At 40.5% G+C, this 17,065-nt stretch overlaps 1 protein-coding gene across 1 annotated transcript; it reads right to left on the bottom strand.

Moving 5' to 3' along the window:
* Nucleotides 1-777: 777 nt before the first annotated feature.
* On the bottom strand, nucleotides 778-9,986 carry LOC118747576. The gene is made up of 6 exons (XM_036481627.1): nucleotides 9,856-9,986; nucleotides 9,344-9,522; nucleotides 2,147-6,208; nucleotides 1,879-2,081; nucleotides 1,270-1,801; nucleotides 778-1,180 (listed from the first exon to the last, which is right to left on the bottom strand). Exons 1-6 carry the CDS (start codon nucleotides 9,984-9,986, stop codon nucleotides 1,110-1,112), a joined length of 5,178 nt encoding a protein of 1,725 aa, XP_036337520.1. The 3' UTR covers nucleotides 778-1,109.
* Nucleotides 9,987-17,065: the final 7,079 nt, after the last annotated feature.

The raw sequence follows: 17,065 nt of genomic DNA, 5'->3' as shown, positions 1-17,065 counted from the left end.
AATTATTAATAAATGCAACTTGTTTATTTAATATCTACCTTTAAATGCGTTACACTTTCATTATATTGTAAATACCTACATACATAAACTTACATATTTCTTGTTGTTTTCTCTAACCAGTTGTTGTAGCGCTGTTTGGCAGCCTACGAGTACTTGATATTGAATTTAAACAATTCAATAAATGCGCAGTTTCAAAAGTAACATTATTTTATGAAACTTAGTGCTTTAATAGCATCTACATACATACATATAACTTTGAGTGATTATTAATTTTTTTTTACTTACATATGTATTTACAAATTACGCTTTATTTAGTATTTCCAAGTATTTATTTAAATTATCAACAAGTTATTTTTTCACCAAATTAGATGTGCTTTTAAAGGTTTGGAAATTTTTAAAAGTGGCAATTCAAATGATGGTTATTTTGTTAAGGTTTTCGACTATTTACTTGATATGTTAAATAATTATTTAGAGTTTTTTTTTTATTTATGAATTTAAACTTAAAATGCAGTAGCTTATTTCTATAAGTATATACTTTTAAATTAAAGTGGCAATGAAAAAATGAAAGTGAAAATGAAAAAAATGAGTCATAATAAATAGTTTCAAATAAATAGACTGCGCGCATTTAGAGATGTGGTGCGTGCGCGTGTGTATTAGAGCACAGATGCAATTGCCAAACATCACTGAGACGAAGAAGTATTTGTGCTTCTATGAGGAGTACTAAGGACTCCCTAGTATTGCTATTTGTATTTATTCATTTACTAGCTGCTGGTTTTATTTCTGTTTGTTTGCATCCTCCTCGCCAGCAAGGCGGCAATTGCTTCGAAGTAATTAAACGTAATGATTAGACATACATAGATTTATGAATAGAATAAATAAGCTTAAGAACTAATTTTAGGCGCATGGAAAATCAAAATCGTTGTCGTTATCCGGTAGTATGTTAATGCGGCGCGCCTGAAATAGGCACAAAGCTACAAACTTTCGACCACACTTCCGAAAAAACGCCGCCAAAAACTCGACTTCCCCCTTTGCGTAAGGATTTCCAAAATTAATCCTTCATTTCGGGACTATGTTCATCGTTGTTATTCTTCAATTTCGTATGCATGGCTCTACCATAAAGGCATTGGACGATGTCTGGTAAGGTAATTAGACAAACTGTTGCTATTGGGTGCAGGACATCCTAAGCGCAATAAGCAAAGAAATAAAATAAAAACACATTTCATTAAGTTCCTTTTCATCATAGATTTCCAAGCCATTTTTGAAACTTACTACAAACGGAGCATGTCTGCTCATCGGTTCCATCACCGCAGCCATCTCTGCCCGAACAAACAATCGCCGTCGAGCGGCAGCGGCCATTGCTGCAACGATGCGGGCAATAGGCGTCCTCGTTCTCCAGCAGGCCACCGGCATTCAGCAGACGCAGGAAGAAAGTCGGCATCGAACGCGACCCGCACAAATGTGGTGGCTCATCGCTGCCATCGCGACAAGAAATGATCGCATTGCAGTATTCATATTCGGGCAGGCATTCGCCACTCTTGCAACGGAAAGTGTGTGGCGGACATTCGCCCGCCCTCAGTGCGTTACAACCCAACTCATCCTCACCATGCGGGCACTGTTTGCGTCCATCACAACGTGCGGCACGTGAAATGCAGCGACCGCTGCGCTCACATTGAAAAGCTTCTACTGGGCAGGTTTGATTCAAGCGGGCATTGAATGTGCACTCTTCGTCTGAGTCATCATTGCAGTCCGGTCTGCCGTCGCACACAAAGAACCACGATATACAAACGCCCGACGAACGACACTGCGGTATGGTGAAACAACGATTTGTATTAGAAGTGTGAAATGTGCAACAAAAAAAAATAAAAATACAAAAAGTACCTGGAAAGTTCCGGGTGCGCAACCCGTTCGCTGTGCGCTACATTGCACTTCCGCAGCCGCTACCGGCTCAGCTATGTTGCAATCGCATACACCACGCGCATTGCAAACTGCATTTGGATCGGCCAACTGACATTGTCGGTCGTTCATGCACGCAAGTCCAAGTGAAACTGCCTCCGTGCCCAATTCGACACGTTTACGTATTTCTGCGCGGAAAGAAAGTTGTATAAATAAATGGTTTTCAATGTAAATGGCAGTGGCAGCCACTTACCTGTGATTGGTTTGGCTGTCAGCACATTTTCTGTACCAGGCAACTCCTTTACGGGTTCTGGTGTGGCCTCGCTTTCTGGCGTTGTCTCTGTCATCAGTGGCTTAAGTGTTGTAGCTATAGGCGCTGCCGGTTCCATCAGCGTCACTCGACTTGCCAAGCCCAACATAGTCTGCGTAGTGATTTCCGTAATATCATCAGGCGTTGCTGTGGCCTCCTCATTACGTGTGACATCCGGCGCTCCGGCGCCAGAAGCTTCCTCTTCATCTTCTGCCTGCGCCGCGGCTGGTACTGTGGTGCTCTCCAGCACCAAACTATCCGATTCCAATTCTTGTGGTTGTATATCGTCAAGCGACGTTAAATCGAAAGGCAACTCTTCGGGCGATAAAGTGTGATCCGTAACCTCAAATTCCTCATTTCCTTGAGTGCTGATATCAGCTGATACCACTGGCACGCGCGTGGTTTGCTCTGCTTCGGCTTCATTCTGTACTTCAATGTCATTGTGTGCATGCTCACTCAAGTCCTCGACTTCTGGATAGAATGTTATCAGCTTGTCATTGCCACCATTTTCTTTTTGTGCTTCCGTCGTTTCCGCGTTTGGTGTCTGTTCGGCTAGTTTCTCCTCGGCCACATTCGTATCCGCTGCAACCAAATCTGGCACATGCTCCGCTGCTTGCGCTGGCTGTGTGGTAATACTTTCTGCTCCTTGTGTGTTAACGTCTTCTTTCGAACGAATACCTTCCACTTCTGTGACAGACTCCAATGGTGTGATTGTAGTTACGTCCTCAGACATGAGATCACTCAGTATGTCGGCGATTGATTCATTTTCCTCAAATGATTCGTTGTCAATATCCGTATGCTCGACGATGTGGTGCAGTTCATTGGTGTGCTCTTGCGGCTTTTGCTGTGCGCTGTTAAGCATTTCGAAGCTGTCGAAATTGGGATAGTCCGTATCTGATAAGGAGGCGGTAGCATCTTTATTTATATTTTCGTCAAGTGAAAGTTCCGCTGAAGTCTCCGAAAGGTTTGCAGCTTCTTCATTTGAATCAATAGAATTGTTGGCTTCAACTGGATCGGTTTCTTCAACGTGGTTAGTGTGCTCAGTTTGACTATCTGGCTCCAGCAAATCGTTTTCAACGATATTGTTGGCTTCTTCGAACTGATTTGGATCTTCAATAGGCTTGCTCTCGTCAATCGTGCTTTCAGACACTGCAATGTCAGGTATTGTATCCTCCACCGGGTGTGTCTGATCAGTCGATCCACCATCTTCAACACCACTTAACTGCTCATTTTCACTGTCCAATTTTAACGGAGTCTCCTGCACTGGTGACTCCTTCTCGCTACCAACATCTTGTAGAATTGAGTTATCCTGTTCCGTATGCATAGCCTCTTCATTGTCCCCGACAGGCTCACTTGCAACATCTTCACCGCTTAAAACGAATCGCTCCGTATGAGTTTCACTTTCTGCAATTTGATTGTCGTTTTCGTTCACATCTACAATGTCAGGCTCCGCCTGCACCACGGGACCATTTTCGTGTATACCATCAGTCTCAGTCTCAGATTCAGTCTCTTGGATTAACGGCACTGCTGTTGTTGCAATCGTTTCTTCGACTACCGCCTCTTCGACCACTTGGTCTTCTACGTGCTCGCTGTTGATTGGCTGAGCTGGCTCAGTTTGCGCAACTATTTGCTCGGCGGCATTCATTTGCTCTGGCGCCTCCTGCACCTCTACTTGATCAGCCTGCGCCCCAACTGTCGCTTGTTCGGCTTCATTTATTATGCCATGCGAAAGTTCTTCATTCTCAATCTGCTGCTGTACTAGTTCACTGGCCGCCACATCGCTGTCAGCCGCAACAGTTTGCTCAGTCACAACTCCAACCGAACCGGCAACGTCTTCGTCCCCAGTATTTTGCTCTTCAGTCTGCTGCTTGTCGGTCTCGTCCTCTAAATTGTCCCCACTAGCTGGCGCATCGAGTTGCCCAGCGGCAATTGCGCCATCATTTGTGGCCGGCTGAGTTTCGTTCACGGTTTGCGCAACGTCACTTGATTGTGGCTTCAAGCCCTCAGGTGCGTAAGCGATTTCTGGCTGCGATTCTTGTGCAATTTGTTCCGTTATTGCTACTTCTTCAGGCGCAACGGGTTTGTCTTGGTGTTGGTAATCGTCATTGCTGCTCTGTATATTGCCACTGTGTTCTTGCTCATCAAGCGCTGTCTCCGCTTCACTGTTGGCTGCGGTTAAGTCATCGCCAGCTGCTGCACTTTCAATTTCTGCTCTTTCAGCATCTTCTACCGCCACGACGGGTGCACTTTCTTCCGCCTGCGGTTGTTGCTGTTGCTGATGCTGTGCATCTGTCTCACTTTCAGTTTCATGCTGTTGATTGATTTTCTCTTCGTTCTGATTATCTTCATGAGCATCAGGCAGCGGTGCTTGAGGAGGTAAGACGAATTCTGAGGGGACAGGTGGGTTAGCGGGCGTGTTCTCAGATGCTTGTGCCCAATTAGGCGATTCAGTTATATCAATCGACTCATTACCATCTGGCGCATCAGTGTTTTCTGCATTGAATTCCTCCTGAGCTGCCTCGTAATCAAACTTCATGGTATCGTCGACTATTGTTGCACCAGCGTCTCCCGTATGTTCGCCTTCCTGTTCGACATCTTCGTACATGTCCAATTCGTGGTGGAAATCTACGTATTGGTTATCAGAGGGCAATTCGTTTGGTGGTGCTTCAGTAGCCTCATGGGGTGCTGTTGTGCCTATTGGCAGCTCAGCGGCACTATGTTGGCTTTGCGCTGGGTCAAAAGCCTCGCTCTCCTCTTCGCCTTGCACCTGTGGCACTGACTCGAGGTTTTGTTCATTTTCACTAGCCTCCTGCTCGTAGTTATCTACTTCCTCAGGCCCAACGGGAGCAATTTGCTGATCTGGTACTACGTCGGCAATGTGTCCCACTTCTTTTGGCGGTGTGAGAACCTCAGCCACAGTATCCGTTTCGCTGTGCTGTTGCTCTTGGTTTATGTTCTCTTCCGGATGCTCTGGTTCATTAAATGCCGGTGCGTCCACGACTTGCTGTGCTTCGCCAATTTGGAGTTCTTGCTCTGCAGCCAGCGCCGTTTCTTGCCCAGCAACACCACCTTGGTTACTTGGTGCTTCTAATGCAGGTGGTTGTAACCATTCCAAAGGTTGTCCATCTACAATGCGCTCAGCTTCATTGTGTTGTTCTGCTTCCACTTGAGATTTTTCGGCTTCGTATTCGTCGACGGGGTGTGAAGCAATGCCAACATTATCGTGCACTGTCTCAGCAACTTCGGCATCTGCAACAATGTTCTGAACCTCGTCACCAGACTGCGGCACTGATGGTTCTCTCTCAGTATCTGCGTCAACAATATTTGATTGCTCCTGCGCTTCCACCAAATGGTCCAGCCGCTGTTCGATTTGTGCCGTTTGTTCTTCGACATGCTGCGGTGTTTCGCCTACGTGTTCTTGGTGTTCTTCATCAACTTGCTGCTGTTGTTGTGGGCTGGCTTCTTCACCATCATATTCATCTTCGATCTTATAAGGATAATGGTCTACGGCAGGCGTAGTTTCTTGTGGCAAAATTTCATCGGCTGCCAGCGCTTGCGAGTGCTCATCGGCTGCTGCTGGTGTTAATAGATGTTGCAATGTGGTTGTTGGCGATTCCATATCAGCATCAGAATTAGCTGGTGAATCGGACTTTTCCTCGGATGTCGTCTGCTCCTCAACACTGTCGTAGCGCACGGGTTCAACTGCAGGTAGAATGGGTGCTTCTGCCAGCTCTGGGGCTGATGGCGTCGGTGGTGCGGTGGTAGTGGTGGTTGTTGTTGTTGTGCTGCTACTTGAAGTACTGGTAGGTGCTGTAGTCGTCACTGGCGCTTCCGTTGGCACTGCTACGGTACCCTCCATACAGAAGCCGCCTACCAATTTAGTCGGCGAGGTGCATTGACAACGGCCAAAGAGATTTGGTATAAGGAAATCGCAGTGTGAACGTGTGTCAAACATTTGACAGTGGGCATGACTGTAGCAGACGGCACCAGGCAGAGCCGCTGAAAGAAGAAAGAAGAGAAAAAGCAAATATTCATATTAGGATATTGTTAACTTGAAAATAGTCTTTTATTTAAGGAAATTACTATAATTTCTAATAGAATTCAAGCTCCTGATAAAAACCATTTTAAGCTCAAATGAGACTCCTGCTAGAATCAAAGGTGTTAGCGTAAGTACACACAGGAAGTGGAGCCGAGCCGAGCGAGCCCGTTTTTCACTTTTAATTTTGTTTAAAAATACTTTTTCTGTTCAAAAAATCCTTAGTCGCTGTTAGCTTTCAGGAGGGTCCTGGTTCGAATGCTATTAGACGGAACACATAATTTTTGATTTTTTTTTAGATTTTTCTTAGTTACGAAAAAGCATCTGTGAATTGCAGTGCGAAATCGTGTTCAAACGAAAAATTCTTCAAAAATAAATCGGTTTAAAGTAAACAAAAGGTCGTTTGGCGCAAAATCGTATGTGTTTTAGCTTGAAACTAAGAGGAAATGGTTTATTTTTTTTTTTTTCGGTGTAGCTTTGTATATGAAAGTGTTTATTCAGCAATCTTTCTCAGTAGCGTTTCGGATCTGAAACCAGAGCAGTTTCTGATTTTGAGTTTTCTATTTGATTTTTCCGCTTCATGATGCTGCTGCAATGAATAAATCGAAATAATTAAATAAAAATTATTTCTCAACAAAACAAGTATTTTAGGAAGTAACTTTAAATTACAAAAAAAAAAAAAAAAAATACAAAAAAACCCCGGCTGAGCACTTGCAGTAGAAATATCTTATGCTAGTGATGCACAAACCCAAGGAACCGGGACCGGATAACCGGGTCCTATAAGAAGCGACCAGTCCGGTTCTTAAAATAACCGAAAAACGTATCTAACGGAACCGAAGCTCGATTCCAGATAACCGGGACCTGTAAAGAACCGACCAGTCCGGTTCTTAAAATAACGGAAAAACGTGCGCTAAAGGAACCGAAACTCGATTTTTTTTGTTGCTAGGGACTTGAAATACTATTTGTGTATATATTTTAGAATTCTGAGCTGACCCACAAATTTTTTTTCTTTGAATTTAATGTTATGTTCGTTTTCTTTCTCATCTCATGCATCAATCATCAAAAGAGCAGCGACAACATCGAAAAAATTAGGATTAGGAATTGCAGCTAACTGTGTAAAATGTAAATGAGTAGACTGATGGTGATTTCGTTTCTTCCAAAAAATGTTTCCCTTCCACGGTACAAAATGTGATTGACGTTACACTCAACCCTGTAAAAAGGCATGCTTTTGCCTTCTTGCCCTTGTCTAGCTCACGCATTGCGCAATATTGTCGTTTAAGCAACCATAGGATTTTCAGGGCAACGATCTCCTCTGACAAAGGGCAGAGAATATGCCTCATTTGTCTTTGTGTGACATTTTAAGAAACGAACACAAAATTGTCTTAACATTTGCCATTACTTTAGAATCGAACATGAAAAGAGAAAGGAGCGATCAAAAGGCGACATTTTTTGGTAGAAACGAAAACACAATAAGAAAGGTACTCTCGAATCGATCTCACTGAGAAAGCAGAGTGATGGCGGTAGTACTTACTGCATATGGATTACTCTTGGACAGATCTCACCTCAACGAGCGTTGAGCGAAATAAAAGAAATGTAAAAACTAATGACAAGGTCAGTTTAGCAAAGGGTGGACCGGAGGCCTTCATGACATCTGCAATCATACGCCATATGGGTAGATATCTGTTTCGTTTCGTCAGATGCGACTGCCGAAAACTTGTGGGACTAATTTCTTTTCCTGGCACAAACGCATGGCTGTGATCGGCAGGACACCTCATTTGCTCTTTCCGCCTTGATGAAGAAGAGTCGGCGGTACACTTTTAGTGCTTTTGCTCCGCCAGAGGGTCAATTCTCGTTCTGCGTTATTGGGAACTCGGATAGATTTAAAACAGATTATTAGGAAAACATAAAATCCCAGTAATGGCCTGTCACGTAAAATCCACTTTCAATGAAAAAGACAAAAAAAGGAAAAAGGGGACACTATAAAAATATTTCGAGTTTTGTCTGCCTCATCGGACTACAAAGTAGCGCTTCAATTTCCATTGGGCAAACAGATCTTTACTTTCCCGCCTTTTAGCAATTTAACTCCGGTGTCATCTTCTGTGGTTGCACTTACAACAAAAATAAATGCTGAAGCTGCAAAGGTAGGTGTTGCACCTGTGCAACAATAGCTGCAAAGTACGTACATATGTACATACAAAGACACTGTATATATACCATACCATACATACATATCTATATTTATAGATGCACATACATGCATACAAATGTATGCTTATAGAAAAACAAGCTTGTTTTGCTAGCTTATGGAAGCTGCGCATAGCAAAAGCATCGCATCGCATGGAATGCAGCATTGTAGCACAGCGGAACAACAATGTTGCCATATGTGGCAAGTCGCTGTGTACACATATATGTATACCTGATTGTGGTGACCCACTTTGCGCTTGTCTTACAACCAACTAACCCATCCAACAGTCAGTCAACCCAAACAACCTGTTTTCACCGGCAATTCAAGCTCATCGCATCATACATATGTACATATGTATGTATGTACTTACTCGTACCCTACTGCTTCTTCTCATCCAATTGTGTTGCTTTTGCAAGTTTTTTGTTTTTTTTGCTGATTTTATTAATATTATTATTATTGTTGTGGTTAATGTTATTGGTTCAATGTGATAAGTTCAATTGCGGCGAGACGACGACAACCGCGGGCAGCAACATTACATACATACATACATACATACATACATTGCTGAGACAGAGCATCATTGCTGTTGCAATGCTAGCATCAACCAGAATCGGCAGCATCAGCAACGGGGCAACAACGATGAGGACGACGTTGCTAAAAGCGAATCATTGCCAAGCCGGTGACTAGGGCAACTGACAGTGTTGCTGACAGTGAATGGCCAAATGGCGAATGTTGTATAGCCGAATGGAGAGAATGGAGAATGGCAAATGGTGGAGCGCTCGTCACACTTTTGTTTAAGCAACGCTGTTATTGCTGCGCTTGTTTAAATGTATGTGTGTATGTGTGTATGTATGTATGTATGTATGTAAGTAATTGCAGTCGCTTGCTGCCAATGTTGCAGTTTTTCACGTCAACGAACCTTGTAACGTCAACAACGCGTCGACAGCTACATAAATGTCGGCGGCTGAGCTGCAGACTTGCAACAGTGGCACGTCCCAGCCGTTAGCTGCATGTCTGAGATCGAACGACGGCTGCACGTCTGCGGCTTCGATTGGCACGGTCGATTGCGTTCGTTTTTGGCGCCGTTTCATACACGCGCTAGTTGTTGGATAGCCATCCAATATTAGCTATGACTTAATGGGAACTAAGTATGCGGCTTGAGGTGAAAATTAGAGATGTTGTTGGGAGTAGTCATTTGATTGGTGGTGCCCTGTACGAGTATATGTATTTCAGAATTCACGACTAAAATAAAAACAAAAACAAATATTTAATAAACGGTCAAATTCTGACCAGCGCTGAACTTAACTGCAATACACAGCAGATATTTATTGCAGGGTTTCTAGGCACATCCGTAATATTGCAATATATTGGATTGCTGGTGGTAGAAAGCAAGTACCTTATCAATGTCCCACTATTTAACGACCTCATTACCTTTGCTGTGCAGATTCTACAATTTCCATATCGAATACATCCCAGTATTCCAAATCTAAGTATTTACAATCCTTAAGGCTATAGACGATGTGGTGGAAAAATGGTTTCATTTCCACCTTCTTCCACGACATTTCGTGTCGGTAGTGTAGTCTGTGTCTAAGCTGCGCTCAAGGCATTGACCAGCCTTGTAATTACTTTCAGATAGTTCGGCAATGCAAAACTAAATAAATTATGTTGGAGGCCGTAACTAACCTTACTCTGGATGCCAGATCCCTGGGAATACCTTATATTGACACATCTGACCATTTGGCTAGAGAGGGCTCAACCCGGTCCACAAACAGTTATAGCGCTCCCACTAGGGATGTTAATTTTAAGATTTTTTCGATCCCGGGATTTTCGGGATGTCGTTATCACATTCCCGGAATCCTGTGATTAGTCCCGGGATTTAGATATTCATTACTTTTCAACAACTTAAATCTAAAAATTGCTTCTATATTGTTTGAGAAGCTCTCCCACCATAAAATAAATAATAAATAAACGCGTTTGAAACCTACTTTTTTATTTAAAGTGGCGGTTTTATTTTTTAGATAAGTTTAATTCCAAAAATTATTTAAAAAATTCAATATAATGTAGAATAAAAATATGGGTACCAAATGAAAGAGGAAATTTCTTTAGAACCATAAAAAATTTTAAATTTTTTAGCTTTACAACGACGAATAGGTAATTTTTTAAGCTGATAAAGTTAGAAGGATGAAATTCGAGGATGCTATCGAGTTTATATAACTCCTTAACATATACTTTTTTCAAAACCGAATATTGTGTAATTTCAAGGATAAAATTTTAAAAGGACATTTTCAATACTTACCAGTTCTTCTGCACCATAACCTTGAATCTGTTTAAATTCTGCAGGATTTTATCTTAAATTTGATACCCATACTTCTTCTCTAAGCACATTTCCCTGAATTTTTTAAATCATTTTTAAATTACTGACGACAGAGGGAAAACCCGAAAACGCAATTTTACTATCACCCCTATGCTGTACGAGGCTCTTCTAGTTGCACATGCTCTAAGAGGTTGCTTTACCTAGTATTGAAAATAGTTTCCACCATTTATTTTGTTTCTCAACCGAAGAAATTCTATTATCTAGATCTAGAGATCTATTCTGGGCCATACAATTGTTCTCTTGTGGTCCGTTAGAAAACTCAACTTATGCTTTTCACAAACAAAACAAAATTGCCTCATTTGATTTAACCAAGGTTCCGAGAAATGAAACTGGATCTGTCAAATATGTTGAAATAGTTGGAGTTATTTTGGACCCCAAACTTTATTGGAAGATAAACGTTGAAGAGTAGGCATTGAAGGCCTAGGTGGCTCTCCATGGGATTGGGATGGGATTTGAAACCAATAATTGTACACTGAATGTACACCGCTTCAGTCCAACTCATACTATCTTATGGGTCAGAGGTCTGGCGACCAGCTCTTACTACGCTTGCGTAACTTGTGCAGCGATATCCTGTCCGAAGGCTGTTTTGAACGTTCTGTGTGATTTATCATCGATAGATATTTGTATCGAAAACCAGCTGCTAACAGCGCCACCATTCGGGCATAGTTCCGCCCTAAACGCATTGCCACCTGAAGATCTGGGTTCACCACAAATCCCGCACGCAATTCCCAAGCCGCAGTAACTGGACTCAAGGAAAGCTCCAGTTCTTGTATGGCATATTTTTAGGAACAAAGGTTCTTCATTTAAAGATTTTTAGCGATAGAAAATTAGCGTAGCGATTTCTAGAATCCTACTGTAGGTAGGACTCTTTAAGGAATAAGCAAAAAAGGTATCTATAAACTCACGGCAGTCTGGACAGGCCAGTGGCCCGTTGGGAATCATACCTCACCCTTCATTAGGTTTTTCGTAGCTGCGAGCCGGGCTCAAAATATACAGTCGAACACCTTCTGTGTGAATGCCCATTTCACCATTTCTCCAAAGTATTTCACAGTGCAGCCATCGCTCTCTATATGACGTACTGAAATTCCTTAAAGCAACCAAATTGCTATAGGTTGCACGAGTTGTGGAATTAAAGTGTCAAAACATGCTGATTGCTCGTAAACCAACCTACCAACCAATATTTTCTACTGACAATGCGGTCTATATGAACTTACATGAGTAGTACAGCATTTTCAAGAATTTTCCTAAACTTTTATTTGAAGTACATATGTATGTATGTACATACATCGCCAGCCAGCTTAAAATATTCTTTCTGACGACAGCTTCAACAGTAATATGAACACATTAGGACCTTGCAGATTTCTTACACCAGAAGCGTGCTGCATTAAACTCATACAAATTTCGCTATAAGTGTCATTACTTGCTACATAAGAATGCACGTAAATGTGCACTAACTTACACCCTAACGATGTGTGTACTAGCGTTGGCCGAAAATCCGCTTTTCTAGAATTTTAATAGAAAAAAAAATTTTTAACTTTTTGGTCAATATCTTAGGCTCGCCCAAGTCCATCAAAGTGCAATGTGCTCAAAAAATAAGAATTAATAAATACATTTTTTTTTTATAAAATTGCAATTATCTTCGAAAGTATTAACCTTTTTTGTAGAGAATCGAAATAAGCTAAGAACAAATTTTTTTAGCACTTGCACTTTGATGGACTTGGGCGAGCCTACGATATTGACCAAAAATTGTCATCTTTCACACAGATTGTTTTTAGAGCATAATGAACCATATTTTTGCTATAACCAATCAAAATTCTAAAAAGCGGATTTTCGGCCCACCCTAATGTGTACATATGTATGCACATCAAATTCAACTCTGATTGCTATTGCCATTAGTGCTTCCATTGCATTCACGATTATGATTGTGATTGCGGGAAATGTATTTATGTATGTATGTATGTAGCTATGCAAGCAACTGCGCTGCAACAATTTTCATTGCTACATTTGTGGCATAGTTGCATAGTTGCAGCAACCAACTGAGGCAGAGCAGAGTAAGCAATTAAGGAGTGCAGCAAACAGATGTGCTTATACATACATAAGTAAATAAGTATTTCTTTAAGTGCACCATTATATCTGCGAATACTACGTATTTGTTTGCACATTACATATCCCTGCAGGGAAAAAAATGTTGTTAAATATTTTTAAAAAGAGAGTGCATAGTTTGAGGTACGCTATAGTTCCATAAATGTGATCATGAAGAAATATGTGATAACGATTTAGACAAAATTGAAGACAAAGACGAAAACTAAAACAATTACCAATACATACATAACAATTAGATATCTGGAAGGGTATGAAAATTTATTGAAAATTTTGAAAAAATTTAGGTGTCGAAAGTTATCAAGTTACCGAAATGTTTCGAATCATCGAAGTTTATAGTTGTCGAAATTTATCGAATTTAGTGAGTTATGGCAACGTATCGATCTATTCAAATTGATCAATGTTCATTGGGTTGTAGAAATTTATAGGCACAGATAATTCGTGGTCGAAATTTGCGGATAGTTATCGAGGCATACAAATTTACGCGATTGTCGAAATTTGTCAAGTTGATGACATTTATGGAGTTATCGATATTTATTGAATTATCATTTTTATATATTCAAATTCCGAACCCGCCCATCAAGGCGGGTTATTTTTTTTTTGCTTTTGCTGTTCGTTTTCGTCTCAAAAACCGTAAAAAAGTGCTTATTTCATACAACGTTTGTAAGGAAGATTTTCTGAATTTGCGGAGGTTGCGGTTTTATCGGGAGTGTCGGGAAAGGATTTTGGTCCCGTCCCTATACCGCCCATCCAGGCCATTTTGAAATCAATACCATGGGTCCCGATATACCGCGCCCATCTCTAGTTGGAACCATTCCAACACTTTCTCTTAGGCTACGCAGATTTGGCAGATTTCGCTATAGCTTAGCAGTTACCGTTCGCAGTGATGCCATAAATCCTTTGAATGATGCCTACGGTTTAAGCATCCCTTATTTGGTGCAACCACCTTAACTAACTCAAATACTTACTAAATGATGTCTACTAACTTCCAAAAATTTTTTTAAGTTTTAAAGCGGTTCTTAAGTTTGGAACAGAGAAAGGAACTAACTTTACTAGTTCTCCCACCAATTATAGCCTCCAAACCCGTAATTTTTCCTACGAGGCTACCTTGACGCAGCTGCATACACTCCCCGACAAGTGCATACATATTTATATAACCAATAGAAGCATTTAAAAAGCTCCAACATATTTATCAATGAAAACATGCATATGAACATAACTGCACTCTTGCACGCACGCGCTACTTTTGACACAGATTCAATTTCGTTTTCCGGTCGCGTGCGCATGCGAGATCAATGTTAACCGAAATGTGAGAATTTCTAAAAAAAAAGTGCAAAGCAAAATTTAAAAAAGAAAAACGAAAAAACGGGAAATTGGAAATAAAAAAGATACCTGCAGACATAATTTATTGCCGGACATTTTTCATAGATAATATGAATACGCTGGCACATTAGGCGGCCGGAAAAAAATATCTTACTCGTACCAGCGGATGCGCCGCGATGCGGGAAGGTAGATAAATTAGTACGCATTACGAGCCACCACAACACAGCTGATCGACAATGGGCTCAGACGACACTGAATGGGGACAACGTTGATAACAACACAAAATGCCGACGCAAGTGACAGCAACGGCAGCAACAACAACAACAACAACAAGTAAGGCAGCGAAAATATGGGTTGCTGGCTGTTATGGCTCATCAATGACAGGCTATGGACATATCTATGTATTTATTTGTGTATATGTACATATGTATGTATATGCATTCGAACATGGTTTTAGTCAGCAAATTGTAACTATTGGCCTATCATGCATGTACTACATACATATGTATGTATGTATGTCTCTTTGTATGCAATTTTTCCTCCTGCTTTGGTGCAGCTTGCTGCGTTGTATGGTCGCACGCCTGTAATGGCAAATACGTAGTTGCAACAACTGGTTGCCATATGTGCGTGCAATAATGCGCAGTCTCTTGACAATGACAATGTGTTGCATGTTCGCGTATAGATTTGCAATGCCACAATTACCGTCAGCAATAGCTCTCAATAACCGGGTATTAGTTCGAAACTATAGCTTACAATTGATGTTGTTTAAAACAACGGGTGGCAATTTTGCTTGCTACTTCATATATGTATATGTAAATGAATATGTACACATATGACTACTGATATGAGTTTGTGTTTTTATGGTTGTACGCTTCCTTTTCTTTACCACAACGTTGAGCAATTTACACACTTTACAGTTGGTTCTCATTTAATTCGCATGAATGGCGTTGCATGGAGGTGTATGCAGGTACATACATATGTACATATATAAGTATACATGTATGTACATATGGATATGAGTATGTATGAAAGTGCATTATAATTCCAGGCTGATATAAACAGTTGTGTGAATGAAATCCAGGTGAACAGGTTCAAGTTCACTTTACTAGCGTTTTCTTACTTATTACGTATTTATGTATATAGCCAAGCAAAATTGTATCAAAGCAGATACATACTAACATCTTATATATTTTATTTAAGATATGATATAAAAATCAAAAATTATGTACGCCCAAGTATGATGGCCATTTTATTTTATTATATTATATATTGTTTATAAATGAATTATATGTTTATAAATCATATGTTTTGAGTCATATGTTTTTAAGAAAAATACTCCGTAGTATTTAATTTGAAATTTTCAAAATTACATTTCTCGATTGAAAAATAAGATATACTAGCCCGGCTCGTAGCGCGAGGCTTCGAGGTGTGTTTGACAACTAAACAGGTTGCAACCCTACTAATTAAAAAAAATAGTATATAATTGCGCATCTGTAGGCCAAGCCCTTTCATTTGACACCTCATCTCTTGTAATCTAACTAATAGCCCACATTTTTTAATGTTTCGCACAGATTGCAACCCTCTTCGAAAAATAGAACCTTGCTGCAAATCTGAAGGCCAAGCCTTTTCATTTGACACCTAATATTTTTTTTTAATTGAATGAACTGTGCAAATCTAATGTCATTTACAAAATATGCCTAGGTGGCAACCCCACTAAAACGAAAAATAAACACTTACTGCACATGCAGTGACCATATACTTTCACTTGGTACCTCAGATTTTAGTCCAACAAACGGTGAAGATCTTATAATTAAAAAAAAAGTGGCAACCCTACTCAAAAAGTAATACATTATTGAACATCCAAAAGCCAAGCCCTTTAATTTGACACCTCATTTCTTGTAATCCAACGAACAGTGCGGAACTTATAATTTTTTAGACATGTGGCAACCCTATAGGAATTTAAAGTACTACAGCTAATATTCCTATCGGTACAAATTATACTTAAAAAGTCTCGCCTAAATCCGTTCAGTAGTTGTTTAGATTAGCGTGGTCAAATGTCTCGATTTTTAAATAGGTGGCAACCCTATTCAAAAAATGAAAATTTGAGTACACGCGAAGGCCATACCCTTTCATTTTGTATCTCATTTTGTAATCCAACGTACGGCGAGAATCTTTCAAATTTTTAATAGGTGGCAACCCTACTCATAAAAATAATACATTACTACACATGTAGCGGCTAAGTCTTTTCGCTTGACAGTGACGGTGCAGAACTGATGCCTACGCTTATTATGATTGAATATAGTAATTTTATTAACAGCTGGCAACCCTTATATTTTATTTTTTTATGCAGGTGGCAACCCTATTAAAATACTAAATAAAAAAGGTCACACTCCTATCGACACAGAGTATGTTTAGACGCGACTGCTAACACCAGGCGCCTAAATGCATGCTATGTACTGCTGCATGTGCAAAAATTTCCTTCATTAAATTAATGAAATTTATGTACATGCACTTCTCAACTGCCATGTAATAAAACTTTCTTAAGTTTTAATTTGATGGCAGTTCAAAGTATGCTCGGCCTAGTCTGATGCATCCTCCGGACACTGCTTCCGGAGCATATTGCGGACTCTGCATGACTTAAAACCATGCAGAGGTGGCAAACGAACTTTGCCATTGGCCACAGTGCCTACCCACCATTTTTGTTTTTTTTTCTGAGGTCCTCGGGATTCTTAATGTCGTATTTGTCGGCGTCTTTCGTTTTTTAAGTTTTTTCGAAATTATTCTGGATATTTCTGGATATTTCGAGACTTTTTGGAAGTTTTTCGGAACATTTTCCGAATTTCT

This window comes from Rhagoletis pomonella, unplaced genomic scaffold (genome assembly GCF_013731165.1).
Source record: "Rhagoletis pomonella isolate Grant_MI unplaced genomic scaffold, Rhpom_1.0 Rhpom_scaffold_00012, whole genome shotgun sequence".
NCBI classification, from domain to species: Eukaryota; Metazoa; Arthropoda; class Insecta; order Diptera; family Tephritidae; genus Rhagoletis; species Rhagoletis pomonella.
This window is presented reverse-complemented; position numbering and strand designations above follow the sequence as displayed.